At 35.7% G+C, this 25827-nt stretch overlaps 1 protein-coding gene across 1 annotated transcript; it reads right to left on the reverse strand.

The window, feature by feature from the left end:
* Positions 1-3671: 3671 nt before the first annotated feature.
* Positions 3672-25098, reverse strand: LOC129004806 (MIP18 family protein galla-2-like). Its single transcript, XM_054433449.1, has 4 exons — positions 24837-25098; positions 12514-12593; positions 12232-12363; positions 3672-3873 (listed from the first exon to the last, which is right to left on the reverse strand). The coding sequence occupies exons 1-4, from the start codon at positions 24955-24957 to the stop codon at positions 3736-3738; spliced, it is 471 nt and encodes a 156-aa protein (XP_054289424.1). The 5' UTR covers positions 24958-25098; the 3' UTR covers positions 3672-3735.
* Between the last annotated feature and the right edge of the window lie 729 nt (positions 25099-25827).

Genomic DNA, 25827 nt, shown 5'->3' on the forward strand with positions numbered 1-25827 from the left:
TTAAGCTCTTTAAAATGCTCTAGAAAAAAATTGGGAAACTTTGTGTTCTTAAATTCAAACATTACAAATATTTACCACATAAAACCCTGTTCCATGGACCGATTATGCCAGTTTTGTTAAAATTGAACCAAAATTACTCGAGTTATCATGTTTACGGACACGTATATAATATGGATATATTATATTATATTATTATATATATTTTACTGTATATATGTATATAAACACATATACAATATTTTGAGTGGATGATGCTTTAGGCTTCTGGGGGCATCGAAATGAAAACGTAAATCGGTTTCGGGTCTATCTTTTACCATAAGACCTTCGGTAATAGCTTATTTCTATATGGGAAGTTAAAGGGGGATAAGTTATCCCCCGTAAAGGGGGGTTAGGTTATAAGGTGGGTAAAAGGGTATGGATTAAGTTTTACACTATAACATAATAACATAGGTTACTACGCAAACATTTCAACTTTTAAGGTGGTGTGAATAATCTTTCAATGTGTTTTTTATGCAAATCTATTAGGACCAATATCAAATTGATATGTATTTTTCTTAGGTAGTTATTTAAGTTATTTTTTTACATTTATTAAAAATTAAAACAATTGTATTTGTATAAAACCTTACATTACATATTAAAATGACTTAAACTACAAATTTACTTAAACTAAAGCTATTTTTCTACAATATCCGTAGTATCTCTCTTTACAATTTCATCATCACAATAATTATTCTCAGACGACTCATTAAAAATTTTATTATTCTTAGCAACTTGTCCTTCTGTACTGATTTTGTCCAAGTTGGTGTTCAAGCAGGGTTCCCCTTTACAAACCTTGCATAATGCAGAACAGGCAACACCAATCATAAAGCACGAACAATGTGGTGCAAAAACACCTTTCATACATACTGACGTTTGCAACTTGTATCTTAAGTTCCTCAAAATTATTTTCAATCAATACAAGTACGGTTGTCTTTGACGGTTATGACGACCAGGACAGCACTAAGACATCAGAGCAGCATCGTTGGTACAAGCATTTTTGACCTGAACAATGGGAACAAGGTTACCCCATAAACCAAAAAATTGAGTTTTCTCATTTACTTTACCCTCAAAACACAAAATTTCCCAATTTTTCTCTAGAACATTTTAAATAGCTTAAAAAATAATTTAGTATAATAACGTGTTTTTGTATGATTATTAGCTACGGATAAAAATACTAAAATTGTAAATTTAAAATTCCCATTTTATTCTTATGTAGAATAGTGTCAAATGATTTTGTTTGTTTGTTAATAGATATATCTTGATCAAAATTAATTGTAAAATTTATTTGTTTTATATTAGGCTATTAATATTTTACTATAAACAGATTTTATTAGCCTCCTTGTAGCAGCAAACCTAGGTAATCGGTAAACGAAATGCTATTTTAGATTAAATTGAAAATCAAGTAAGTACTGTAAAACGGAAATTCGCTAGATCTGCAGGTTTGCTGTGACGGGGGTATTTAATATTTTCTCTTACTCCTTGTGATCCTTTTCCCTTACGTAGTAAAGTATTACAATTATTTTCAATAATCCCCTTTTATATGGAGCATGGAGGTAACTAATTTTATTACTTTATGAATAAATGTTTAAATGTCGTAAAAAGTAATAATATTTCGAAACACCCTGTATGGAGTGGCTTAATACACTTAAAACTAGTCCCAATCGATTTAAAATAACTAAAACTATCGAAAACCACACCTCACTCGACCTTAAACGTAAAAACAAAATTATTCAGGAACAAGGGCCCTTCGGAACAAAAAGGGTCCCTAAAAGGGCCTTAGGACGCCCAAAGTTTTGGGGACTCATCGGATCTTCATTTCTCATATTATTAGTAACTCACAGGTGAAATTTCATGAATGTACAAATTTTGTTGTTTATAAAACCCTATTTTACCTGTACTATTAATGTGAAGTGACAAATACAACAGTACAACAGCTGACCAGCTGATTTACAGCCAGTGCTGCCAACGTATTTCGCGCGCATACGACGTTGCCTGTATGTTACGCGCTCACTATTTCGTGCCTTCACGTTGCAAATCTGGAGTGAGACAAAGTAATTAGAGTGAGACAATGTTAACATTGTCTCACTGATGAGCGAATTGGCCACTTTGCTTTCTCAAATCAGTGAGAGAACATGTACATTGTTAGGTAACTGTAGGAAAATAACTATTTCTTTTGTAAAATTTATGCAATTTAATGGGAAGAAATCTATCCCCTCCCCTTGATCCTAACATAAAAACAAAAGATTTACAGCAGATATGCCAAAACTTTTATCCATAATGTGCCTCCAGGATTTATTAAATAATATAAATAAGGTTACTGACCTGTCGTCAATCAATCCTACTGTTTCTAGAGCATAACTAGTTTCGGGGTTTCAACCCTATTTTAAAATCCTTATTTCTTCTTGTCAAACACAAATTACTTAACACTTGCCGTAGTCAAATTTTAAAATACTTAACATATAACGAAGAAACACAAAGAGACATACTTTTATTTACAATATGGAAGGCCGGCCAAGGACAAAACAAGACTGCTAAATTGGCAGTCTGGATTGGCCAAAACGTCTATCAGCTGCAACCTATACATTAACCCTAGGACTGCCCTGACCTGATTTATGCTGCAATGCTCGGTGCCCTGACATTCATTTTTTGCCATTTTACAGTGTTTTTTTTACAATTCGCAGTGCCTAAACTACTGTTGATAACCCAGTCATATTTGGTCTATTGCCTTCACTACACAGTCGTTCACTCCACCAAGTAATTTTTACAAATTATTTGCCTGTTCGTTAGCTCCACTGTTCATTCGATCCACCATATACAGTCTGCTCCTGAAGTAGAGGGTCCTGTATAAAATAAAAATTTTATAAAGTGTGTACAGTGGTTCAAATGCACGGTGGAGTGAATCTTCAGTATTATTGAAATATGTAACCATTGTGGGTCGTTTGCTCCACCAGCGATGTGTGATTGGTGTTGCGTTCCCCAATCTGCAGGCTTGCGGCGCATTTACTATCATGATAATGTCGAACGAAAGCTTTTGAAATGAAACTGATTGTTTTAGCCCCTGAACTGCTTTAAGTAGACAAAATTAGGTCCGTACCCTTCGTCACTCAGTTCAATTTGTATTCTCAAGTGATCTAATACAAAACCACTTACTTCTTCATTTTCATGCAAGGAGGTGTCAAATTTACACAAATTCACTTTGATACAAACATGAATACACGGATGAAAATAATTTACAATTAGTACCTGCCTACAAAGCTAATGAACTACTTTTTGACCTTTTAAACCGTAGTATACGTTTTGCTCTGTAAGGATACAAGATACAAGAAATTCTAAAATATTCAAATGGAGTAAAACATTTTAAAAACCAGTAGTGTATAAAGTAAACTATTGTTTTTCAGAAAGTTTTGATTATTTTTCTTTTACCTGTAGATGAAACCACACAAAGTAAATTGAATGGTACAAAAATATTGTAAATGGTAAATTTTATTCACAATCTTGAGTTAGTTTTTTATTTTATTCAAATCCCTACTATTAATCCTCCATATCCACATAACATAATATGTAAAATTAACAGACAAATTATTAAATAAACGGTATCATTTTCTCTTGAAGGAGGAAAATTACTGAGGCAGTTAGGTGATCACAGTGATATTTATTTACAACTAACTTGCCTAAAGGCGTAACCTACAGCTGGGTTTATTCTTCTACAGCTATGCACTGGTTGATGACCTGTATAAGACTTGTGTTCTCCAAAGCAGCAGCCACCCTCTCTTTGTCTGCCAGCTGTTTGTTGATGGCGTGTTCAGACGCATGAGTGCCAGGGGATACTTTTACCTGCAAACAAAAATTGTAAATAAACAACCGAAAATTAAACTTTACCATAGATAAAACATAGTCCCTTAGGGTAGAAACACACATACGGCGATTGGGAGCGGAGCGATTCAGAGCGAGCTGTAGTGCGACTGACCTTGCACACATACAGCAACTAGCGAGAGCGACACGAACGGGAGCTCGATAATTTTCAAGATACAACGATCACATAAGACCTAGATGGAGCACGTTAGCCGCGACGTGAAGCCAGTATTTTTCACTATTCTTCACCAAGATGGCGGCTGACGGCTGTGATGAGCCCCACTAATAGCGGGCGCAACTAATTTAATGTTATTTTATATCAATGATATTCGTGACAATAAGCCTTTGTATAATAAATATTTCTATTACTAACACCATTACCTTCAAAATACGCTTTTAATTTTTTTCTAGCGTTTACTGTTTCTAAGAAAAAGTTAGTTTACATAATTGACCACAAAAACTTGTTGGGCAATTCTGAAAAGCTACAAATCCTATACTCTAATACGAGCAATGTTTGCTTGTATGTATGCTTGCACCAAGATCTCAAAAACGTCTCCGACGATTTTCTCCAAATGTTTTAAATAGTTTATTCCTGGCCTAAAAACGAGTTAACTGCAGTTAGAACTGCCAACAAAAATCTAATCACGTAAAAAAATGAAACTGAAAGTCACATTTTTTTAACATTAGTCTAATGGGTTGCTAAGTAACCATCTTGGCTGAACTAAATTAATAACAAGGAAAAAGTAAACGAAAGACTTGTAAGCTGTCTATCCACAGTATAGTAGCAAAACAAAATACAGTACGAAAGGAAAAACATCAGTTGTTACTATTGAGCAAAGATTATACTGAAGATTACTCGACACATTGTAGTCAAGTGTAGCAGTGTGGAGTACGGGATCTGTTTATGACGATTAGATTGCGGTATCTGCAATCCTTAAATACCATGGGAAGGGAAGGAACGGGTCCGCGAAGTAGGAAGTGATGAAGGAAGTAATAAAGGCGAGCAGTCCGGAGTGTGGGAACTGTTTATGATGATTAGATTAAGGTATCTGCAATCCTAAAATGCTATGGGAAGGGTGGAAAACAGGTCCGTGACGTAGGAAATGGTGAAGGAAGTAGTAAAGGCTTGCAGTCTGGAGTGTGGGAACTGTTTATGACGATTAGATTAAGTTATCTACAATCCGAAAATGCTATGGGAAGAGAGGGAAACAGGTCCGTGACGTAGGAAGAGATGAAGGAAGTAGTAAAGGCGAGCAGTACGGAGTGTGGGAACTGTTTATGACGATAAGATTAAGATATCTACAATAATATAATGCTATGGGAAGGGAGGGAAACAGGTCCGTGACGTAGGAAGTAGTAAAGGCAAGCGGTCCGGAGTGTGGGAACTGTTTATGACGATTAGATTAAGATATCTGCAATCATAAAATGCTATGGGAAGGGAGGGAAACAGGTCCATGACGTAGAAAGTGATGAAGGAAGTAGTAAAGTCGAGCTGTCCGCAGTGTGGGAACTGTTTATGACGATTAGATTAAGATATCTGCAATCATAAAATGCTATGGGAAGGGAGGGAAACAGGTCCATGACGTAGGAAGTGATGAAGGAAGTAGTAAAGTCGAGCTGTCCGCAGTGTGGGAACTGTTTATGACGATTAGATTAACATATCTGCAATCATAAAATGCTATGGGAAGGGAGGGAAACAGGCCTATGACGTAGGAAGTTATGAAGGAAGTAGTCAAGGCGAGCTGTCCGGAGTGTGGGAACTGTTTATGACGATTAGATTAAGATATCTGCAATCCTAAAATGCTATGGGAAGGTATAAAAATATCTGCGACATAGGAAGTGGTGAAGGAAGTAGTAAAGGCTAGCAGTGCCTCCGCTAGCCTTCCCCGGACTACTCTGGGGAATGTTTGTGGCAAATATATTAATTTATCTAAAATATTAAAATGCTATGGAAAGAGATAAAATCAGGTCCACGACGTAGGAAGTAGTAAAGTTTAGCATCGCAGAGTGTGGGTACCGTGTTTGGCAGTTAGATTAATGCATCTTCCATCCTAAAATGCTATGAGAAGGGAAGGAAACAGGTTCATGACGTAGGAAATGGTGAAAGATGTAGCAAGGCCAGCAGTGCAGAGTGTGGGAACTGTCTGTGGCAATTATGTATCTGCAATTCTAATACCCCCCTTCCCTATACCATTTTAGAATTGCAGATACGACGTAGGGAGTGGTGAAGCAAGTAGTAAAGGCGAGCAGTGTGGAGTTTGGGAATGGATTAATCTATCTGCAATACTAAACTGCTTTCAGAGTAAACTAATGATTTTCCTCCAGGAGGTACTTATTTTATAATATATGTATCTATATCGTATAAAAGTTTGATAAAGTTCTAGCGTTTGGTTAGAATTTTCAAAGTCACAAGATAGTTTCTGAAACTCTCTGGGTAGGTACCATTTGCGGTAGAATGGGTGTACAGAGCGGCCTACTGGCGAGTGGTGAAAGTGGAACTAAAAATGTCCACAATATCACTGCCCGCTCCGCTCCAAAACGCTAGAAAAACAAACAAGATTGTTCCAAAGTTAACCGCTACGTTCGGAACAGCGGTTTGTGTGCGCATTACTACTTGATTGTATAGGTTTGATTTTGTCGCTCTAAATCGCGCCGCTCCCAGTCGCTGTATGTGTGTTTCTACCCTTAGATTTCCCATCCTTATGTAACAGCTGAAGCCAATTTTATTATTAGTTCTGTCCGGTTTTCTGTAGATGCCGTGTTCTGTTTACAATTTGTTTCTTGTTATTTCAGTAATTTAAAACCTCGTTTGACCAAATAAAACTATCTAATCATAAACAATATCTCGTCCAATAGCTATATAACCTCCCTCTGGGCACCCCTGATCGTTGCGATTGGTGACAAAGTCACTGGTACGAAAATATCGAACACCTCTAAAACAACTCAGCAAGTATAATCTCAAATAAACATGTAAGGGGGACAAAAATTCCAATTTCTCACACAATTAAGTTGTTTGCGGCTAAAAATCAAGAAAAAATCAAATTCAATTATTTTCCAAACTTATTGAGGAACTTTATGTTTCGAGAGCTATATGTTCCCGGCAGTTTAATAACCAAATATTAAACAATTTGTTTAATTTGTTATTATAAAACCTGTACTTACAGGTTTAAAAATTACAAAATAATTGAGCGGAGCGAGCGAAGCGAGCGAAGCTCTTATACGTCGACTTTTATGCATTTCGTAATACGCAAACTCCTCCTAAACGGCTGAATCAATCGTTTTAAAATTTTGCATGGTGATAAAGACCATACCGGTGAGTGCCAACATCTATATGGCGCTAAAAAAGTCTCTCAGGAATCCGCCCCACTGGGTCTCAAAGTTTCAATGTAATCCTTATGGAAGCAGTATTTGACACATAAACAAAGACATATGATCAGCTGTTGACTTTTGAATGCAGTAGATAAAGAAATAGCTGATAGCATTGTTCCACAGATATTAGAACAGAAACGGTATGGATCATAAATATAATCAATTGACGACACTAGCTTGAGGTCCGTGACGTAGGAAGTGGTGAAGGAAGTACTGTAGTAAAGGTGAGCGGTCTGGAGTGTGGAAACTGTTTATGACGATTAGATTAAGGGATCTGGAATCCTAAAATGCTATGGGAAGGGAGGAAAACAGGTCCGGGACGTAGGAAGTGGTGAAGGAAGTAGTCAAGGTGAGCTGTCCGGAGTGTGGGAACTGTTTATGACGATTAGATTAAGGTATCTGCAATCTTAAAATTCTATTGGAAGGGAAGGAAACAGGTCCACGACGTAGGAAGTACCGAAGTGGTGAAGTAAGTATAAAAGGCGAGCTGTTCGGGGTGTGGGATCTGTTTATGACCATTATATTAAGGTATTTGCAATCCTATGATGCTATGAAAAGGGAGGGAAACTGGTCCGTGACGTAGGAAGTGGTGAAGGAAGTAGTAAAGGCGAGCAGTCCGGAGGGTGGAAACTGTTTATGACGATTAGATTAAGGGATCTGCAATCATAAAATGCTATGGAAAGGGAGAGAAACAGGTCCGTGACGTAGGAAGTGGTGAAGGAAGTAGTAAAGGCGAGCAGTCCGGAGTGTGAGAACAGTTTATGACGATTAGATTAAGGTATTTATAATTCTAAAATGCTATGGAAAGGGAGGGAAACAGGTCCGTAACGTAGGAAGTGGTGAAAGAAGTAGTAAAGGCAAGCATTCCGGACTGTGGGAACTGTTTGTGACGATTAGATTAAGGTATATGCAATCCTATAATGCTATGGGAAGGGAGAAGAACCCATCCGCGACACCATAGGAAGTGGTGAAGGATGTAGTCAATGCAAGCTGTCCGGAGTGTGGAAATTGTTTATGACGATTAGATTAAGGTATCTGCAATTATAAAATGCTATGGAAAGGGAGGGAAACAGGTCCGTGACGTAGGAAGTGGTGAAGGAAGTAGTAAAGGCGAGCAGTCCGGAGGGTGGAAACTGTTTATGACGATTAGATTAAGGGATCTGCAATCATAAAATGCTATGGAAAGGGAGGGAAACAGGTCCGTGACGTAGAAAGTGGTTAAGGAAGTAGTAAAGGCAAGCATTCCGGAGTGTGGGAATTGTTTATGACGATTAGATTAAGGTATCTGCAATCATAAAATGCTATGGAAAGGGAGGGAAACAGGTCCGTGACGTAGGAAGTGGTGAAGGAAGTAGTAAAGGCAAGCTTTCCGGAGTGTGGGAATTGTTTATGACGATTAGATTAAGGTATATGCAATCATAAAATGCTATGGAAGGGAAGGAAACAGGTCCGCGACGTAGGAAGTACCGAAGTGGTGAAGTAAGTATAAAAGGCGAGCTGTTCGGGGTGTGGGATCTGTTTATGACCATTATATTAAGGTATTTGCAATCCTATGATGCTATGAAAAGGGAGGGAAACTGGTCCGTGACGTAGGAAGTGGTGAAGGAAGAAGAAAAGGGGAGCTGTCCAGACTGTGGGAACTGTTTGTGACGATTAGATTAAGGTATCTTCAATCCTTTGATGCTATGGGAAGGGAGGAAAACAGGTCCGTGACGTAGGAAGTGGTGAAGGAAGTAGAAAAGGCGAGCAGTCCGGAGGGTGGAAACTGTTTATGACGATTAGATTAAGGGATCTGCAATCATAAAATGCTATGGAAAGGGAGGGAAACAGGTCCGTGACGTAGGAAGTGGTTAAGGAAGTAGTAAAGGCGAGCAGTCCGGAGTGTGGGAACTGTTTATGACGATTAGGGTATCTATAATTCTAAAATGCTATGGAAAGGGTGGGAAACAGGTCCGTGACGTAGGAAGTGGTGTAGGAAGTAGTAAAGGGAAGCATTCCGGAGTGTGGGAATTGTTTATGACGATTAGATTAAGGTATCTGCAATCATAAAATGCTATGGAAAGGGAGGGAAACAGGTCCGTGACGTAGGAAGTGGTGAAGGAAGTAGTAAAGGCAAGCTTTCCGGAGTGTGGGAATTGTTTATGACGATTAGATTAAGGTATATGCAATCATAAAATGCTATGGAAGGGAAGGAAACAGGTCCGTGACGTAGGAAGCGGTGAAGGAAGTAGTTAAGGAGAGTTGTTCGGAGTGTGGGATCTGTTTATGACCAATAAATTATGGAATTTGCAATCCAATAATGCTAAAGGAAGGGAGAGAAACAGGTCCGTGACGTAGGAAGTGGTGAAGGAAGTAGTAAAGGCGTGCAGTCCGGAGTGTGAGAACTTTTTATGACGATAGATTAAGGTATCTACAATCCTTAAATGCTATGGGAAGGGAGGAAAACAGGTCCGGGACGTAGAAAGTGGTGAAGGAAGTAGTCAAGGCGAGCTGTCCAGAGTGTGGGAACTGTGTATGGCGATTAGATTAAGGTCTCTACAATCTTACAATGCCATGGGAAGAGAGGGAAACAGGTCCGCGACGTAGGAAGAGGTGATGGAAGTGAGCAGTGTGGAGTATGGGAACTGGAAACCGTTTGTAGCAGTTATTGAGTTAGATTAATGTATCTGAAATGCTGAAATGCTATGAGAAGGGATGGAAGCATGCCCACGACATAGGAAATGGTGAAAGAAGTAGTGAAGGCTAGCAGTGCGGAGTGTGGGGAATGTTTGTGGCAATTAGATTTAACGTATCAAAAATACTAAAATGTTAGGGAAAGTGATAAAAACAGGTCCACGACGTTGGAAGTGTCTTAGGAAGTAGTAAAATATGAGCGTAGTGTGAGAACCGTCTGTGACAGATAGATTAATGTATCTTCAATCCTAAAATGGTATGAGAAGGGAAGGAAACGGGTCTATGACGTAGGAAATGGTGAAGGATGTGGTAAGGCTAGCAGTGCAGAGTGTGGGAACTGTCTTTAGCAAATACATTAACGTATCTGTAATCCTAAAAAGCTATGGGAAGAGACGGAAACAGGTCCACGACGTAGGGGGTGGTGAACGAAGTAGTAAAGGTGAGTAGTGTTGAGTGTGGGAATGGATTAATGTATCTGCATTGCTAAAATGCTATGGGAAGAGACTGTAGACTGTAGGATAAAATGATTATGAAGCTCGAATCGATACATATTTTCGATACATTCAATCGTGCACAATCAAATTTCCAACTAAGTTGACAACAGCTGATGTTTACTCCATAGAGGCTAAAAACGATTTATACTCCCTAAAGAGTAAAAATTCTACTTTAGACTCGCAACGCATGCATTAAAACGATTTTTTTACTGCAGTATGACAAAACCAATATAAGATATAAACCCTTGATGACTCCGCTCAATTTTGTGGATGCCTCTGCAAACGCCACCTAGTATACCAATTTTTAATAACGTAATATAACAGTATCATTAAAACTTTGGACCATTTCCTTAAAAAAGTTTGTGTGCCTCGTGTTAAGATGACTGACTGTAAATGTCATTAGCACTTAGAAAAAAAACCACAGCTGCGAGGGTAAATTTAGGACTTGTCCCCCCTAGAAAAATGTGTAGCTGCGGCCCTTTAAGTATTGAATATCTTGAATATCAATGGCAGTGATAGTTTAACAGTAGGTACCGGTACCCACTGTTACTTCGGGTGACGTAGCTCAGGAATAAAACTCAGCACTCGCTTACAAAACCCAACTTTATTAATTACCCAAAACAACACAAAGATTAATATCAAACTGTCCAGGTAAGACACTGTTAAGGGTTTTCGAAATTGGGGTTTAGAGTCTTTTATTAAAAAATTGGGGTTTCAGTTTCTAACTAAATGATTTATACAGTTCCAGTCTACTCTACCAAACACTTCCTGTTCACAATATTTGACCCTCCTATTACAATAGTGTGTGTTCTAGTGAGAGTAGACTGGAACTGTATAAATCATTAGGTTAGAAACTGGATTCCCAATTTGGAAAATACTCTAAACCCCAATTTCGAAAACCCTTAACAGTGTCTTACCTGGACCCAAGACCAAATGCCTTGGGCTCCAGCTCCCCCAGCAGGACTGCGTCCCCCGGTGCACCGCCCTCACCACAACACACACAACTGACCCCCTGATCAAGTGCAGGCCTACTTAAAGCAACAGCCTTCAGTAGGTCAGCACAGCAATTTATTGTTTAACAACACTACCAGCCTACTCACACAACATTACCAACCACTTTCTTTTCACAATATTTGACCCTCCTATTACCATAGTGTGTGTTCTAGTAAATAAGAAATACCGCAAAAGAATCATGTTTTGGGGTGAAGTCATAACTAGATAGGGGAAAAATACTCAGGTTAATTTACCAACCTAACATCAGCAAAGAACTATTTACGAATGTACAAACCAACTTACCTGGAGTTACAATAATTGATACACTTTTTATTGCCAAGCAAGATACTGTTATAGTGTAAGCCATATTGACTTGCAAAAAGTTAATGGTAACATTGTGATACTAGGATACAGGCAGATGAACACTGGAAGATCTGAAGTTCACAACTAGAATATATGTCTCGGACTCCAGGATTTGAGATACATGTTCAGTAGTTCAGTATCCCATCCAGCTGTCCAGCCAGTATCCGCCTCAAAGAATCCCCACACAATGTCAGTTCTTCCTTCAGCCTAGGACTGTACAGTCCAGACCTTGAGGCCCAACTTAACGTGTATGGTAGGCCTTACAACAGATGTTTGTAAGTAGAATGTTAGGTCTACTCTTGAGTGTCGATGTATCAATCTTTGGAGCGCAAGCAGATACAAACCGTAAACTGTTATGCAATAAATGATGATACAAATAAAATTACTATCAATCCATCTATGGACTCAATGACAGACTCTAAATATGCAACCTCTTATTTCAGCATACCTGTACTTTGAACCTCGGTGGTAACGTTCTTAACAGCTGTACTTGTAGGGACAGACCAATCAGAGTAGCCATGCTGCAGTGTGGGATTGTCGGGGTGAATTGAACATTGATTTCATTGTTATTGTTGTCAACCTGAAATAATTTGGAAATACATTAGTACAGTAAATAGTGTTTGACTTAGGTTCTAATTTGCTGCTAATGGTTGCTTGGTGTCAAGGTGGTTCAACAAGAGGAGTCTAATGCTTTAGAATAAATTTGAAGATGTTCACTATATATATTTACCTCAATGTTATTCTGTTCGACGACATTCAACTCTTCAAGGGTCAAAGGGTGTTCTGGGTCGTTAATGTTGCGAATCAGATCTAACAATTAGTTAAGGATCATTTTATGAGATTAATAGCCTATATAATTGATTTGATTGTGCATTAACTTAATTATTATTAAATACAGAGTTACTATTCTTATTGTAATCATCCAAAGAAAAATAATTATTAGCTTTATTAATTTGTTGATTTATTTCATACCCTCTAATACAAGGCCGCGGCATTAGTGTGTGGCAACGTCAAACCAGCATGACTATTGTCATGGTAATAACAAACTTGTAAACGTAAACATAAACATTGCACATAAGCTTAATTTTGTATTAGTGCACAGCAATTTCAGTGTGCTGGGTTTGCGGCATTGCCTCTTTTGTCTTGCCGTGAAATAGTGTTAGAGGAGGCTGTCCGTTGGACTAACAAAAATAAATACCCCCGCCGCAGCAAACCTGCCGACTGAGCGAATTTCCAGTTGCTTGAATTGATTTTCAATAAAACATATTTAATTAACATTAGGTTTTATGAGTACATAGGCTTGCTGCTACAGGGAGGGTAAAAAGTGTTTTTTAGTAAAATATTATTAACTTAGTATAAAATAAATAAATTTACCAAGTTTGATAAAAATATATCGATAAAGAAGCAAACTACAACATTTTACAATATTCTCCATAAGAATAACATAAGAATTTGAAAATACAATTTTCTCCGTAACCAATAATTGTACAAAAAAAACTTTGATATACTAAATTACTTGTTTTTGTAAGCTCTTTAAAATGGTCTAGAGAGAAATTGGGAAATTTTGCGTTTTCAGGGTCAAAAATTAGAAAAACCATTTTTCACCCAACAAAACCCCCCGTAAATCCCCGTTCCCATGGTCCGATCATGTTGGTTTGCGAACTCATTCAAGTTTATCTTGCCTTACACCTTTAAACCAAATTTCACCAAAATCCGACAAAAATTACTCAAGTTATCATATGCCGGGAACACGAGTGACGATTGCGGTATCGCAGAGAATACAAAATATAGTTACGGGTTGCGAGTGACGATTACTGTATTGCCGAGACTACAAATATACTTACGGGTGTTGCCGCAATTGGTAATGATGATTAAGGTATCGCCGAGACCGCAATATATGCTCTCGAGTTGCCGAAACTTTGAAGAGCATCTGTGTACACTTACTGTAATGTAAAAACAATTATTTCTCAGTAGGGCTTCGCTGGCCGGATAAAATCCATTTGTATGTGGCCCGTGGGCCGTAGGTTGGTTGGAGACCCCTGGTTTAATTGATCATGTTTAATACTTTCAAACTGGGTTATTTACAATGTGAAGATTACAGTATATAAATACAACGAACGACTATGAAAGTTAAATTAAATCCAATTTAATGGCACTGATTTTGAGGTGTCTGTTTATCTTAATATTTAAATTAGCCTAAATCAGGACTTGAAGATATTTACCACTGAAACTTTATTACAACATGTCAATATTGAGTTGTAACATGATTACGAATTTTTGGATCACATATTTTAAATTGTAGCAAAATAATATGCCTTTGTATTACATTACTAAAGTACAGGCCTAAGCCCTAAAATACCATTTATTGTTTGGTCATAAATCATACAAAAACTACATTCCAGTTTCTTTGTTACAGTTGTAGCAGCTAAAAAGAGTGTGCTGATGTCAAATTTATTATTTATATCGATTGCTTCAACTTACTATAACCAAGCCAAACGGATTTGGCTAATTAGGCTACTGTGAACTATAACATATTTTATATGTTTTATTGTAATATCAAAAACTAAAAAGACTCATTCAATTGCTCTTTTCTTTTGAATAGAAAACTAGAACTACAGCTGTCCTATATAGCTGGGATGTCTACTTCAGTATCCAAAAGTTAGTACAAGCAGTACTCAAAATAAGTATAGTCAGCTGTCCTGTACATTAGATGTCAACCTAAATCATAACCTGTATTTAAAATGTGTTATGGTTGCAAATGTTTGTATACGTGATATGCCTATTAATTTTGTTGTTTTTCCAAATTACAAGTGAATCTGACAAAAATGCAAACTTTAATGATAAAAAGGGATATTTTCATGAAAGAGAAAGAAATCAAGATAATAATCATTATCTAGAATCTTCAACAGAAACTATATCAAGAGAGGAAGATCCTGAGTTTCCTTTATATCTTGACAGTCAAGTCCTTCTGGATAACCAAGACGCTGAAATAAGTCCCCAGATCAGGGGTATAAAGCGGTATGTGAAATCAGAAAAAAATTTAAACTGTATTAGATATCATAACCCAACTGAAAATAAAAATAAACAACAAAGTAGTGTTGGCAATAAACCAATAGGCAGCACCGCTTATTGTAAAATGCGGAGGAAAAGGAACCTAATTGGGAAGAATAAGTTTAAAAACCATACCAAAAAAAGACCACTTAGATCGTCAAGAGAAAACGAAGATGAGGAAGAAAGTTGGAAAACTCAAAAACAATTTGATCTGTGCGCATACAGACCGAATGATGAATGTTTCCAAAGTGAACAAAAAAGAACAAAACTTCGGCTTTCAACACCTGAACCGACGGTGTTAGCAGATGACTACTTTCAAGACGAAATGCAAACACTGTCGCAAAATCATCAAGTCACTAATAATACTCTAAAACAAAGTTATTCCATATCAGCTAGCATTACTAATATGACTAGGGCATCAAAAGATACAACAAAACCACAAATTGCTCCAACCAATCCCAAGAATAAAAATAATATCACAGTAAATTTTAGTGTGACACAGGTTTCCTTCGGCAATACTACAGCAAGTACCCCAACAAAAAAGGGTACAACAGAGGACATGTGTAAACAGGTCTTGTACACTTTTATTAGAGGTGGGTCTCTTTCTACAATAGATAATCGTAGCTTGTACAGTAGTAACATTACCAATAGGTCAAGCTCTTTTAATGCAATAATTGAACAGTCAAAAGGTTTGAAATCTGACACAATAAAGAAAGTTGAAGACGGTCCTTCAGTTAGCTATACTGATCCTGCTCTGGAAGGTTTCTCGAGTGGGACAAAAGGAGTAAAATCTACATTGCCAGCAACACTAACAAGCAAACTCATATTGAGTTCACTAACAAATAATAACTTACACTTAACCACATCAATAAACAATTCGGAAAACATGAGTGGGATATTATATAACACAAGCAATTTAGTTTCTTTAAGTAAAGTAGTTAACAAAACAGATTATAAGCATAGCTATTTGAGTAATCTACCTAATACTACAACGTTGAAAGAAATTTCAAAACAAACTTTGTTCACTGTCAATGAAAAATCAACATCCCCTCTACCTTATAAAATTAGCTCAACTCATATAAATGTTTTTACCAACAAACCGGTAATAAAACAATACAATCCATCTGCTTTTGAAGATTCAGACAACCTGATCAGTTTTCAGGCTGACCAATCGTTTAAATTAGAAACCTCTTCTGAAAAAATAGAATCAGGAAATTCCAGCGAGTGTTTTAAAATATACTGCAAAGAAGTTTTACATAGTTCATCTAGTATGGAGAATTCTTCAGAGTCCAAAAACATAAAAGATTTTACCCCTACAGAAAGAAATAATAAACTAGAAAAGTCAGGAAATGTAAATGTTGCATATTGTGGAAAAGACAAATCAAACACACATCCATCACAATTACAAAAACATTTAGTCACTGGAAAGGGAAACGGGTACAACATTCTTCATCAAATTGATAAACCTTTAAATGTCACTAAGGAAAGCATCTACTACGCATATCACAATAAAACTACTCCTTCCAGAAGGGCATACACATTTTTTTTTGTTTCAGAATACCAGACAACAAATACTCCTGAGACAAAGTTAAGTGCTTTTTTCAAAAAACTAACAAACAACTCAATAATTCAAAACAAAAGTAGTACCAAATCAAGCATTATTACTTTACATCACAAAGAGCCATGCAAAGAAGTAGAAGTAACTGTAAAACCGATAGTTGAACGAGTGTTAAGTATTATTCCAAAACCCACGGACAAAATACCATCAGAGCATTATAACCAAAGTGTCAACCTCAGACATAAAAAAGTGTACCCGATTAATCATAAAGGTAATCATTACTACCATGGAAAACACCCTTTGAGGGTTAGTAAAACTACAGGAAAATGTATAACTACTCCTGGAGAACCTAACATAGGACAAAGTATGCCTAAGCACCAAGGAAATAATGAGAAACTTGTGTCGGAAACAATAATAACCTCTGAAAAATATAAATCCAACACAAACTCTGAACATACCATAGTCACAACATCCCCAGAGAAATTTACACAAACTACGAAAGAAAATAAATCATTTATCACCAAAAGGAGAGTTGGACAAGCCCATGGAAATAAAGAATCGTCGGTAGAAATGTTAAACGGGTCAACTTTTTTCCCAATTGACAATAAGTGTGCAGTTTTCAATGTTACAAATGATATAAAAGAGATTCTACCACAGAAATTTCATAAAGAATATCTCAGCAGGACACCAATAGAACCGATGAAAGTATTTCACGGTGTATCAAAAATAAAAAAGAAACCTAAAACTAGAGAAAAATTGTATTTATGTTCATCAAATAAAACTATTTTTAACAATTGAGCTTTAGTTGTATTTTCCTTTTTTACAAACTGAAAAACAGTAAATATTTGTAACAGCATATAACTTTAATAACTTATAACTTAACTGGTTATAGCATATAACTGGTTAATTTACCTTTTATTCAGTCAATTACAATGCTTAGATCTAAGTATAACTGTAAATAATATGCAATTCATATAAACACTATTTCAAAATGAACTAAAACAGATTATTTAAATAAACTACAAAAAACCTTTTGATCATTTATCCATACGACTGTCAATACATATAGTACGCTGTGTACATGGCCATATGGGAAAAAGCTGCACTTTTTGATTGGGATATGGCACTTTCTGTGGTCATAGCTGATGCCAAAATGTAACTTTTCAGATAGGGAGCCACTTTAAATTCTGTGTAAGACACTAAAGTGGCGGCAATTAGAGATGGCTGACGTACTTTTGCACCATATTTGTTGTATCTCAATCTCAGCTTCAATTTTTTAAAATTAAAGTAATTAAGTATTTGAAATGGTAACTGGTTACGGAGAGAATTGTAAAATGTTGTTGTTTGCTTGTTTAAGGATATACTTTGATCAAACTAAGCAAAATTATTTATGTTATATTAAGCTATTAATATTTTACTAAAAACGCATTTTATCAGCCTGCCTTTAGCAGCAAACCCAGGTGCTCGTTAACCATAATATTATTCAAATGGATTTAATTGAAAATCAAATCAGTAAATTGAAATTTGCTTAGTCCGCAGGTTTCCTGCAGCAGGGGTATTATCAACTTAATACTGTATACAAACCATTTTTCCTCTAGAGCCAAAAATGAATTCTAAGCACAACTACAATGTTACCAAAAGTTTCATAAAATAGTAATTTTTTTGTTTTGTACAAGTTCTGCAGAACCCTTAGGTTATGCAGTTAAATGTGCAATATAAAAAGTTTACTCTTAAATAAAGCTTTAATATAAAAAAAATATAATTGAAATCCAACCATTAGAAGCTGAGATATAACAAATTTGATGCAACAGCAAAAGGAAGCCATCTTTAATGGCCGCCATTTTGGTGTCATACAAGGAATTTGAAGTGGCTCCCTATCTGAAAAGTTACCTTTTGGCATCAGCTATAACCACAGAAAGTGCCAAATCCCAATCGAAAAGTGAAGTTTTTATTTGTGTACCCACTGTACTAATACAAAAATCTGTGGCTAATTATAGTGATAGCCTATATAAGTATTTAAATTTGTATCACCTTCAGATTATTTATTTGAGTAAACATTGTGTGATCAGAGCCGTCCTTATAAAATGCGAGGCCTGGGGCAATACATAGTTGCAAGGCCTGGGGCAATACATAAATGTGAGGTGTTCTTTAATAACTTAATGCTCACCAGGAGTCTGGGGGGATGGAATACCCCCTAGCGGAAAGGGGGGTCCTGGGGTATTCCCACGGTATAAAATTATACTTGCAAAGTTGTCATTTTAAGCACTTTGAAAAAAAATTAATCTTTTACACTCTGAAAATGGGCGTGAATATTAATGCTAATTGCAAATCCAAAAGTTCCAATTCTAAAGTGGATATCATAAATATTGCCCACAAAGTTCTTTGCAATCATTAATAAAAAAATGAACATTTCTCTTCACTGTGCATTGTCGTCCTGTCACTTTGTAAATGCTCATATAAGCTATCTTGTTTATTTACTTTTTGACAAGTTAGTTTTATTGCCTTTTTTGGCAGTTGGTCTGGAGAGGGGGCTACAAGGATATAAAAATATATTAGGTACCCATGATTGTTAATGAGCATGACAGTAAGAGTAAGCGTACGACTCACTCACCGGCTGCCGCGAGGCTCGGGTTTGGTCATCGGGTTCTTTTGTGTTTTAAATGTCGTTCGAAGGTTTTTATTAAATCAATAATCAATAATAAAATCCCCAGTCGAGGCCTAACCAAAACCTTAACTTCCCCTTAGGCCTCGCTGTGCGAGGCTTTCCCCGGCTTGAGCCCTGGAGCAGCCGCTCCAATCTAAGGATGGCACTGTGTGAGATGCTAGTACTGTATGTGTTTTGTTACGAGAGCTAAACTGGTATACAAAGTTAGGTAGACAACAACCGATTAGGGATGAGCATCGGTAGGTCAAACATCGAGCTACCAAAAACTATCGAAAACATAGTTTTTTTTTAGTTTTTGGTCTGCTTTCTGTACTGCTTAAGCATACTCTACTATACTTCGTTCACAATATATAGACAATTTTAGGGGAAGAAATCTATGCCCTCCAATGATCCTTAGACCTACCTATAAAACATGTATTAAATAAGTTAATTATTGAATCAAAACTTTTGCAAACCTTCTCATTGCCCAGTAGCATTTGGATAATTATGTTGTTTATCTTTACAGTTCAGCATTAAGTGTACTAAGGATTGCACAGTTTTTTAAATTTTTGAATATTGTCCAATTGCAATGATGGTGAATAATGAAAAGTAAAATAAAAAAATGACAAGTAAAGTGAATAATCTTATTCAATAAAATATCACTAATCCGCCAACATGGCGGACTTAATAGGTTTGAGAAATTTCAGACTTCACTGCGCTGACGTTCTACACCAAACTGAGCTGACGTCGAGAAGTGATTATTCGACTCTCCTGCTCAAAATGATCAGCCTATTGTTCATCATATTGCTCGGCCATAAGATCTCAAATTATTTCACTACTTTCATTCTTCGATGCATGACTTGGCCGAGGTTCTGAGACGTTTGGCGAGATGTATGAGCTGGTTGGATCTGTTTCGGATGTAAACAAAGTGGTAAAATTTGTTTCTCAATGATCTATTGTAGCTTCTCTCCCTTGCAAATTCTGTAAATATATTTGCTTTGAAAGTCTTCCGAGGTATCAATTTTAATCTTGAAAATTTATCTTAAAAACCTTCAACACTAATATGTACCTAATAAACTAACTAAATACAACTATTCTAAAAAAATGTTTGATCCAAATTAACCAATGCAGTTATTTTTGTTTACACGTCAAATCAAATTATGACAGTTCATATAAATAACCTGTAACAGCTGTTTTTGTTAACTGTCGCTACAAAAAGGTGACGATAACATGGGCACTATCAAGGGCTGTAGGATAGAAACCGGACTTCTCCCAGCTTTGTGACCAACTCCAATTGATTTCTCGTAGCCAAATACCCCATTAAAAAAATATTCTCAAGCAAAAAAAAAGTTTGCTCGTACACACGCTTGTTTCAGAGTACTGTATAGGATAGCTAACCAGCTGATTAAGCAACATACATTAAATAAAAAAAATAGGGGAACTTCCCCTCAAACCACCTAATATTGTGAGTAGCCTATAGCATTAATTTAAACACACTCTCTTGCGTCGGTTAGTCTATGCTGCTAGCTAGACATTCTAGATTAGCAGTTTCTCTTTCACATTTGCAAGACGAAATATCGATAATAATTTATAATGCATAAGAGCAAAAGCGCTACTGCTGAAATTTATTACAAATATAATTTGATTTTATGTAGCTTTTAGAACAAGCACCTCACAAATGTGGATTTATCTCACTCACTCTACACTTAGACTTGTCCGAGTTAGACCAGTTCACGATTGCAATATTTTTGGATTCGATATTTGATCAGCTTTTGAATAGAATAACTTAGAATGAATAAAAAAATCCAGTTTAAACTTTCATCAAGAGGTGCTCCGCCCTCAGGCTTCTCTCGATGCACAGTTCCCCGTTGACGCTGGTGAAGTCTGGCGAATACTCGCGTACTCGGGACGCGCTGATCAGGATAGTGAAGAGAGTACTCTCGTTGAGACTCAATTGAGTTTGCCTTGCAAGAACCATACACGAAATGTATTTCTGCATATTCTTAATTGGAATACATGTTGTGACCACTATTAAAAACCACTCAAAATCGTCTTATTGTAGATCAACACGTGATTTATACACAACGGAGACAGACCCCAGATCATTGTTGGGACCACCAGCGGTTCATTACAATAATTTAATAATGTATAATAATGAACAAGGCTGTAATATTATACATGGAACTGTTTTTAATAGTGAAGTGTTTGGGATATCCTGTGTTATACGCCATTCAAACTTGAATAGCGGACATTTATCGGGATCAAATATTACGTTTTATGGTATCGTTTGAAAGCTTAGATTATGGAGTAGTTTTTAAAAGTATTTGCTGCTCTTTAAAGGGTCAATCCATATCAAGTGGTCCAGAAATAAATTAATTGGTTGCTTCAAGATTTTTAATTTCTTTCATATTTTTATCCTTAAAAGTACATATCATTAGAAGTACAAAAATACAATTATTTTATTTTTATTTTATTTTTCTACTGTATGGCGGCCATTTTTTTGTTAGTCGAATGACCGTTTTCAGCGATTTCAGAGCTCTACGTTAAATTAAATATCTCTGGTTCTACTAATCCTAGAACATTAAAATAAAAACCAATCTATTCAGAAAGATCTAAACTTTAATATGTAATATGGTAATATAGTTATGCACTTAAAACTAAATATATAGGTCTAATTACCTGTTAAAAGTTTAACGCAACGATGTTACAAAAACTGATTTTTAACAATTTATTTTTACATAAAGGCAATTGACTATGTGTTTGTTATTTTTTTAACTGATAGTTATAGGTGTGTACTCCAAATTCTCAAAGTTTCAAGTTGTGGACTTGCATAGGGTATTAAATACAAAATTTCAAAATCTTAAAATTTTCAAAATTTCAAAAGTTTGACGTTTAATATCTCTGTTGGGCATGAAAATAAAAATTTCAAATTTGGCTCAGATATAGTACCAAGTAAGAGTATTATCCTGTAATAATTTTATTTTGTGGACTCAACTGGTTTTAAAGTTATGAAACATTGAAAAGTACTCAAATAAGCATTATACGTGCATTATAGCAACGTCACAAGTAGTGTTGTTTAGCGCCAGACGTCCCATAAGATAACATGGCTGACTTGTGTATTAATTGAAATTTATGAACATAAATGAATTAAAAGAAAATAAATCACATAGAGTTTAAAACCAAAACAATATTAATTTAAAAACCATTTCTATAAATTTAAAGTAGAGTCATTATTTTCCGATGGTGTAGGAGGCACTACAAAGAGCGAAGTCAGTAATAGAGTCTACAATATACCATTGACAACCAAATTTTGAATGCTAAGGATATGTTTAACTTTTGTTAAAAACACCTTTAAGGCATTCAATTCCTTTATGTAGACAATGAAGAATTAGCAAAAAATGAACTAGAACTTCAATATTGAAGGACATCTACCAATTCCCTGAACACAATCCTTTCACAGATTTTTACTGTGGCAGACAACAAAGTATAGTGTTTTAAAACATCAAAATGCTTAAAATCTATTATTAAAATATAACATTACTAAACAAATACATTGATAGTGTATTATAATATAATATTATGCTTCCTACGCTATTACACGTATAATGCTTATTTGAGTACTTTTCAATGTTTCATAACATTAAAACCAGTTGAGTCCACAAAATAAAATTATTACAGGATAATACTCTTACTTAGTACTATATCTGAGCCAAATTTGAAATTTTTATTTTCATGCCCAACAGAGATATTAAGCGTCAAACTTTTGAAATTTTGAAAATTTTAAGATTTTGAAAATTTATATTTAATACCCTATGCAAGTCCACAACTTGAAACTTTGAGAATTTGGAGTACACTCCTATAACTATCAGATAAAAAAATAACAAACACATAGTCAATTGCCTTTATGAAAAAATAAATTGTTAAAATCAGTTTTTGTAACATTGTTGCCTTAAACTTTAAACACGTATTTAGACCTATATATTTAGTTTTAAGTGCATAACTATATTACCATATTAAAGTTTAGATCTTTCTGAAGAGATTGGTTTTTATTTTAATGTTCTAGGATTAGTAGAACCAGAGATATTTAATTTAACGTAGAGCTCTGAAATCGCTGAAAACGGGCATTCGACTTTCAAAAAAATGGCCGCCATAAAGTAGAAAAATAAAATAAAAATAAAATAATTGTATTTTTGTACTTCCAATGATATGTACTTTCAAGGATAAAAATATAAAAAAAATTAAAAATCTTGAAGCAACTACCTTTGGACCACTTGAAATGGATTGACCCTAAAACCTTAATGTCAGACCGTTCGGTCGGACATTAAAAATGTCATTGCACTAAAAATACTGGTAAATTCAAAGCCCTAGTTATTAAATTGACTAGCATATTGCACCGTAAAAAGCCCCAGCTTATGACTCACATTGTTTATACAAATTCTGTTAGTCATCGGCAACCTGCAATATAGGCCTATTGCTGCCTATATTGCAGATGTTTTGTGAAGGTATAACTTACTTTAAAAAGTAAATTATAGGTTGTTTGATATCATTTTTGTTGTAGTTTCAGTAGGATTTAAATAGGCTATATTAACAGTTTTGATTACAATTTACAACTTTAAAAAGTTAAGTTACAGTTTGATTACAAGTAGTTTATCTAAAAGAACCAATGAAGCGAAAATACGGCCGGCCTAGGGTCGGTCATAATCCTCTATGCTAGTGAGGGTGGATACGTGCGTGTGTGTGAGGGAACTAAGTTACAGTACCTAACGTCCAGTGAAGTTTCCAGATTGCTTAAAGTAGGCCTACAAGTGACTTTTTGCAATAATGTAACTTAGTAGGGCCTACAGTTACCAAAAGAAGAGTTGGGCTTAATATAGGTACTCAGCCGTATTTTTCCGCAAAACGCCCAGCAATAGATTTTATCAGCGCGCGCACTACTTATTGCTGACATAATGTAAAACCCCCATTTCTTCACTAACTTTTTTGCCAAGTATATAACCCTGTTACTGTCGTGTCCGTTTAAAAATCCTCTAAGTTATCTGTTGACATTATTGGCACAGGTACTCGGCCGTATTTTTCCACAAAACGCTGAGCAGTAGATTTTATCAGATGTGCGCACACTACTTATTGCTGAGTTATTGCCAGCCTCACACCAATTTTTAATAAACACTATTTTTAACTAACTTAAATCAATTAGGCCTAGGCCTATAAAATGAAACTAGGCTATAACAACCTAACCTAACCAACCAAACTTATATAATCAATAACTTCCCCCCCCATTTTTTTTCACTAACTTTTTTGCCAGGTATATTTAACCTTGATACTGTCGTGTCCCTTAAAGTGTCCTCTATCTGTTGACATTATTGGTATATAGGTAGGCTACTTGGCCGTATTTATCCGCAAAACGCCGAGCAATAGATTTTATCAGGCACGCACACTACTTATTGCTGAGTTATTGCCAGCCTCACACCAATTTTTAATAAACACCATTTTTAACTAACTTAAATCAATTAGGCCTAGGCCTATAAAATGAAACTAGGCTATAACAACCTAACCTAACCAACCAAACTTATATAATCAATATAAGCGTAGCCCAGTTAAGAAACTGTACCCTATTTTTTTTTTTAAGTTAAAGGCTATCTACAACGACATAACTATAAAACATTTAGCCTACATTTTGGCCATCACAGTGCAAGCTGCTTGGTATGTAGCCTAGCCTAGTCTAAGCAATCAAACCTAATTACCTAAAATTATGTATTTGCTTGTTTTACAACTGGAAAGCTTCGAGTTTTAAAAAGGATACCAAAAACTTCTCTGGAATCAAATTCATCCACAATATCTTCATCTTCATCAAACTGTGATAGTTCTCTATCGTCACATTTTTTATACAGCTTTGGATTTAAATTTTCAATGTTTGTCGTCATATCAAAAACAAAATGACAAATATTTCACAAACTATCAAAATGAGTAAATATCGAAGATAAATTATCAATATCTCAACGTAGAGTAGCAGCAATGAGCAGAGCGAGCACTCACTTTAGTAAAACAGTAAACACAGTACTAGTAAACACAAACTTTGTCTTCTGTATTACGTGTTGTGTTTTGTTTTTGAGGTTAGTTGCATAAACCAAAACACGCATCGACACCAACTACCCCCTCCCCTCCAGTCCAGTTCCCGCAAGAAAGGAGAAAGGAGCATCCTATCCTATCCATCCATAGAGGGAACTGGGGGGAAACTATATTTATTTATTTATTTACGGCAAAATCGCCATTTGTACAATCAATTACATGAATAACAATCTGTGGATCAATAAATACTATTAACATGCTGTAAGTTTTACATCTTGCTATTTGGTCATGCTTTATGAATACACTAGGTGAAACCCGTCGAAATCGACGGTTACTTTCAAGGCTTTAACTTACGTTAATTCATCTAACTACGAAAAAATGGGTGAAATATACATATTTTGAGCATTTAGCATTGTTTAAAGAGTAATAAGTGTAAAAAACTATAATGATATTGATTGCGTTAGTTGCCAAATTTGGTTGATCATTCAATGAATAAAATATTCCCCATACCGTACGTCATCGGAGTTATTATTAGTAATTGTTATCTAGTCCTTTGGAAGAACCTTTAAATAGTATTAAAATCGTATTGGTGGATCTTTTGTAGATAAACAACTTCCGTGATTTCATCAGTGTAATATGATTTTATTTCAAAAGAAAATAATTTTTGGGATTTGGGAAGACATATTCTAACTTCAAAGGGAGGTATATCCGTTACAGTGTAAGTT

This window comes from Macrosteles quadrilineatus, unplaced genomic scaffold, assembly GCF_028750875.1.
Source record: "Macrosteles quadrilineatus isolate MER2022 unplaced genomic scaffold, UCM_ALF_1.0 Scaffold_11__1_contigs__length_5352618, whole genome shotgun sequence".
Taxonomy (NCBI): domain Eukaryota; kingdom Metazoa; phylum Arthropoda; class Insecta; order Hemiptera; family Cicadellidae; genus Macrosteles; species Macrosteles quadrilineatus.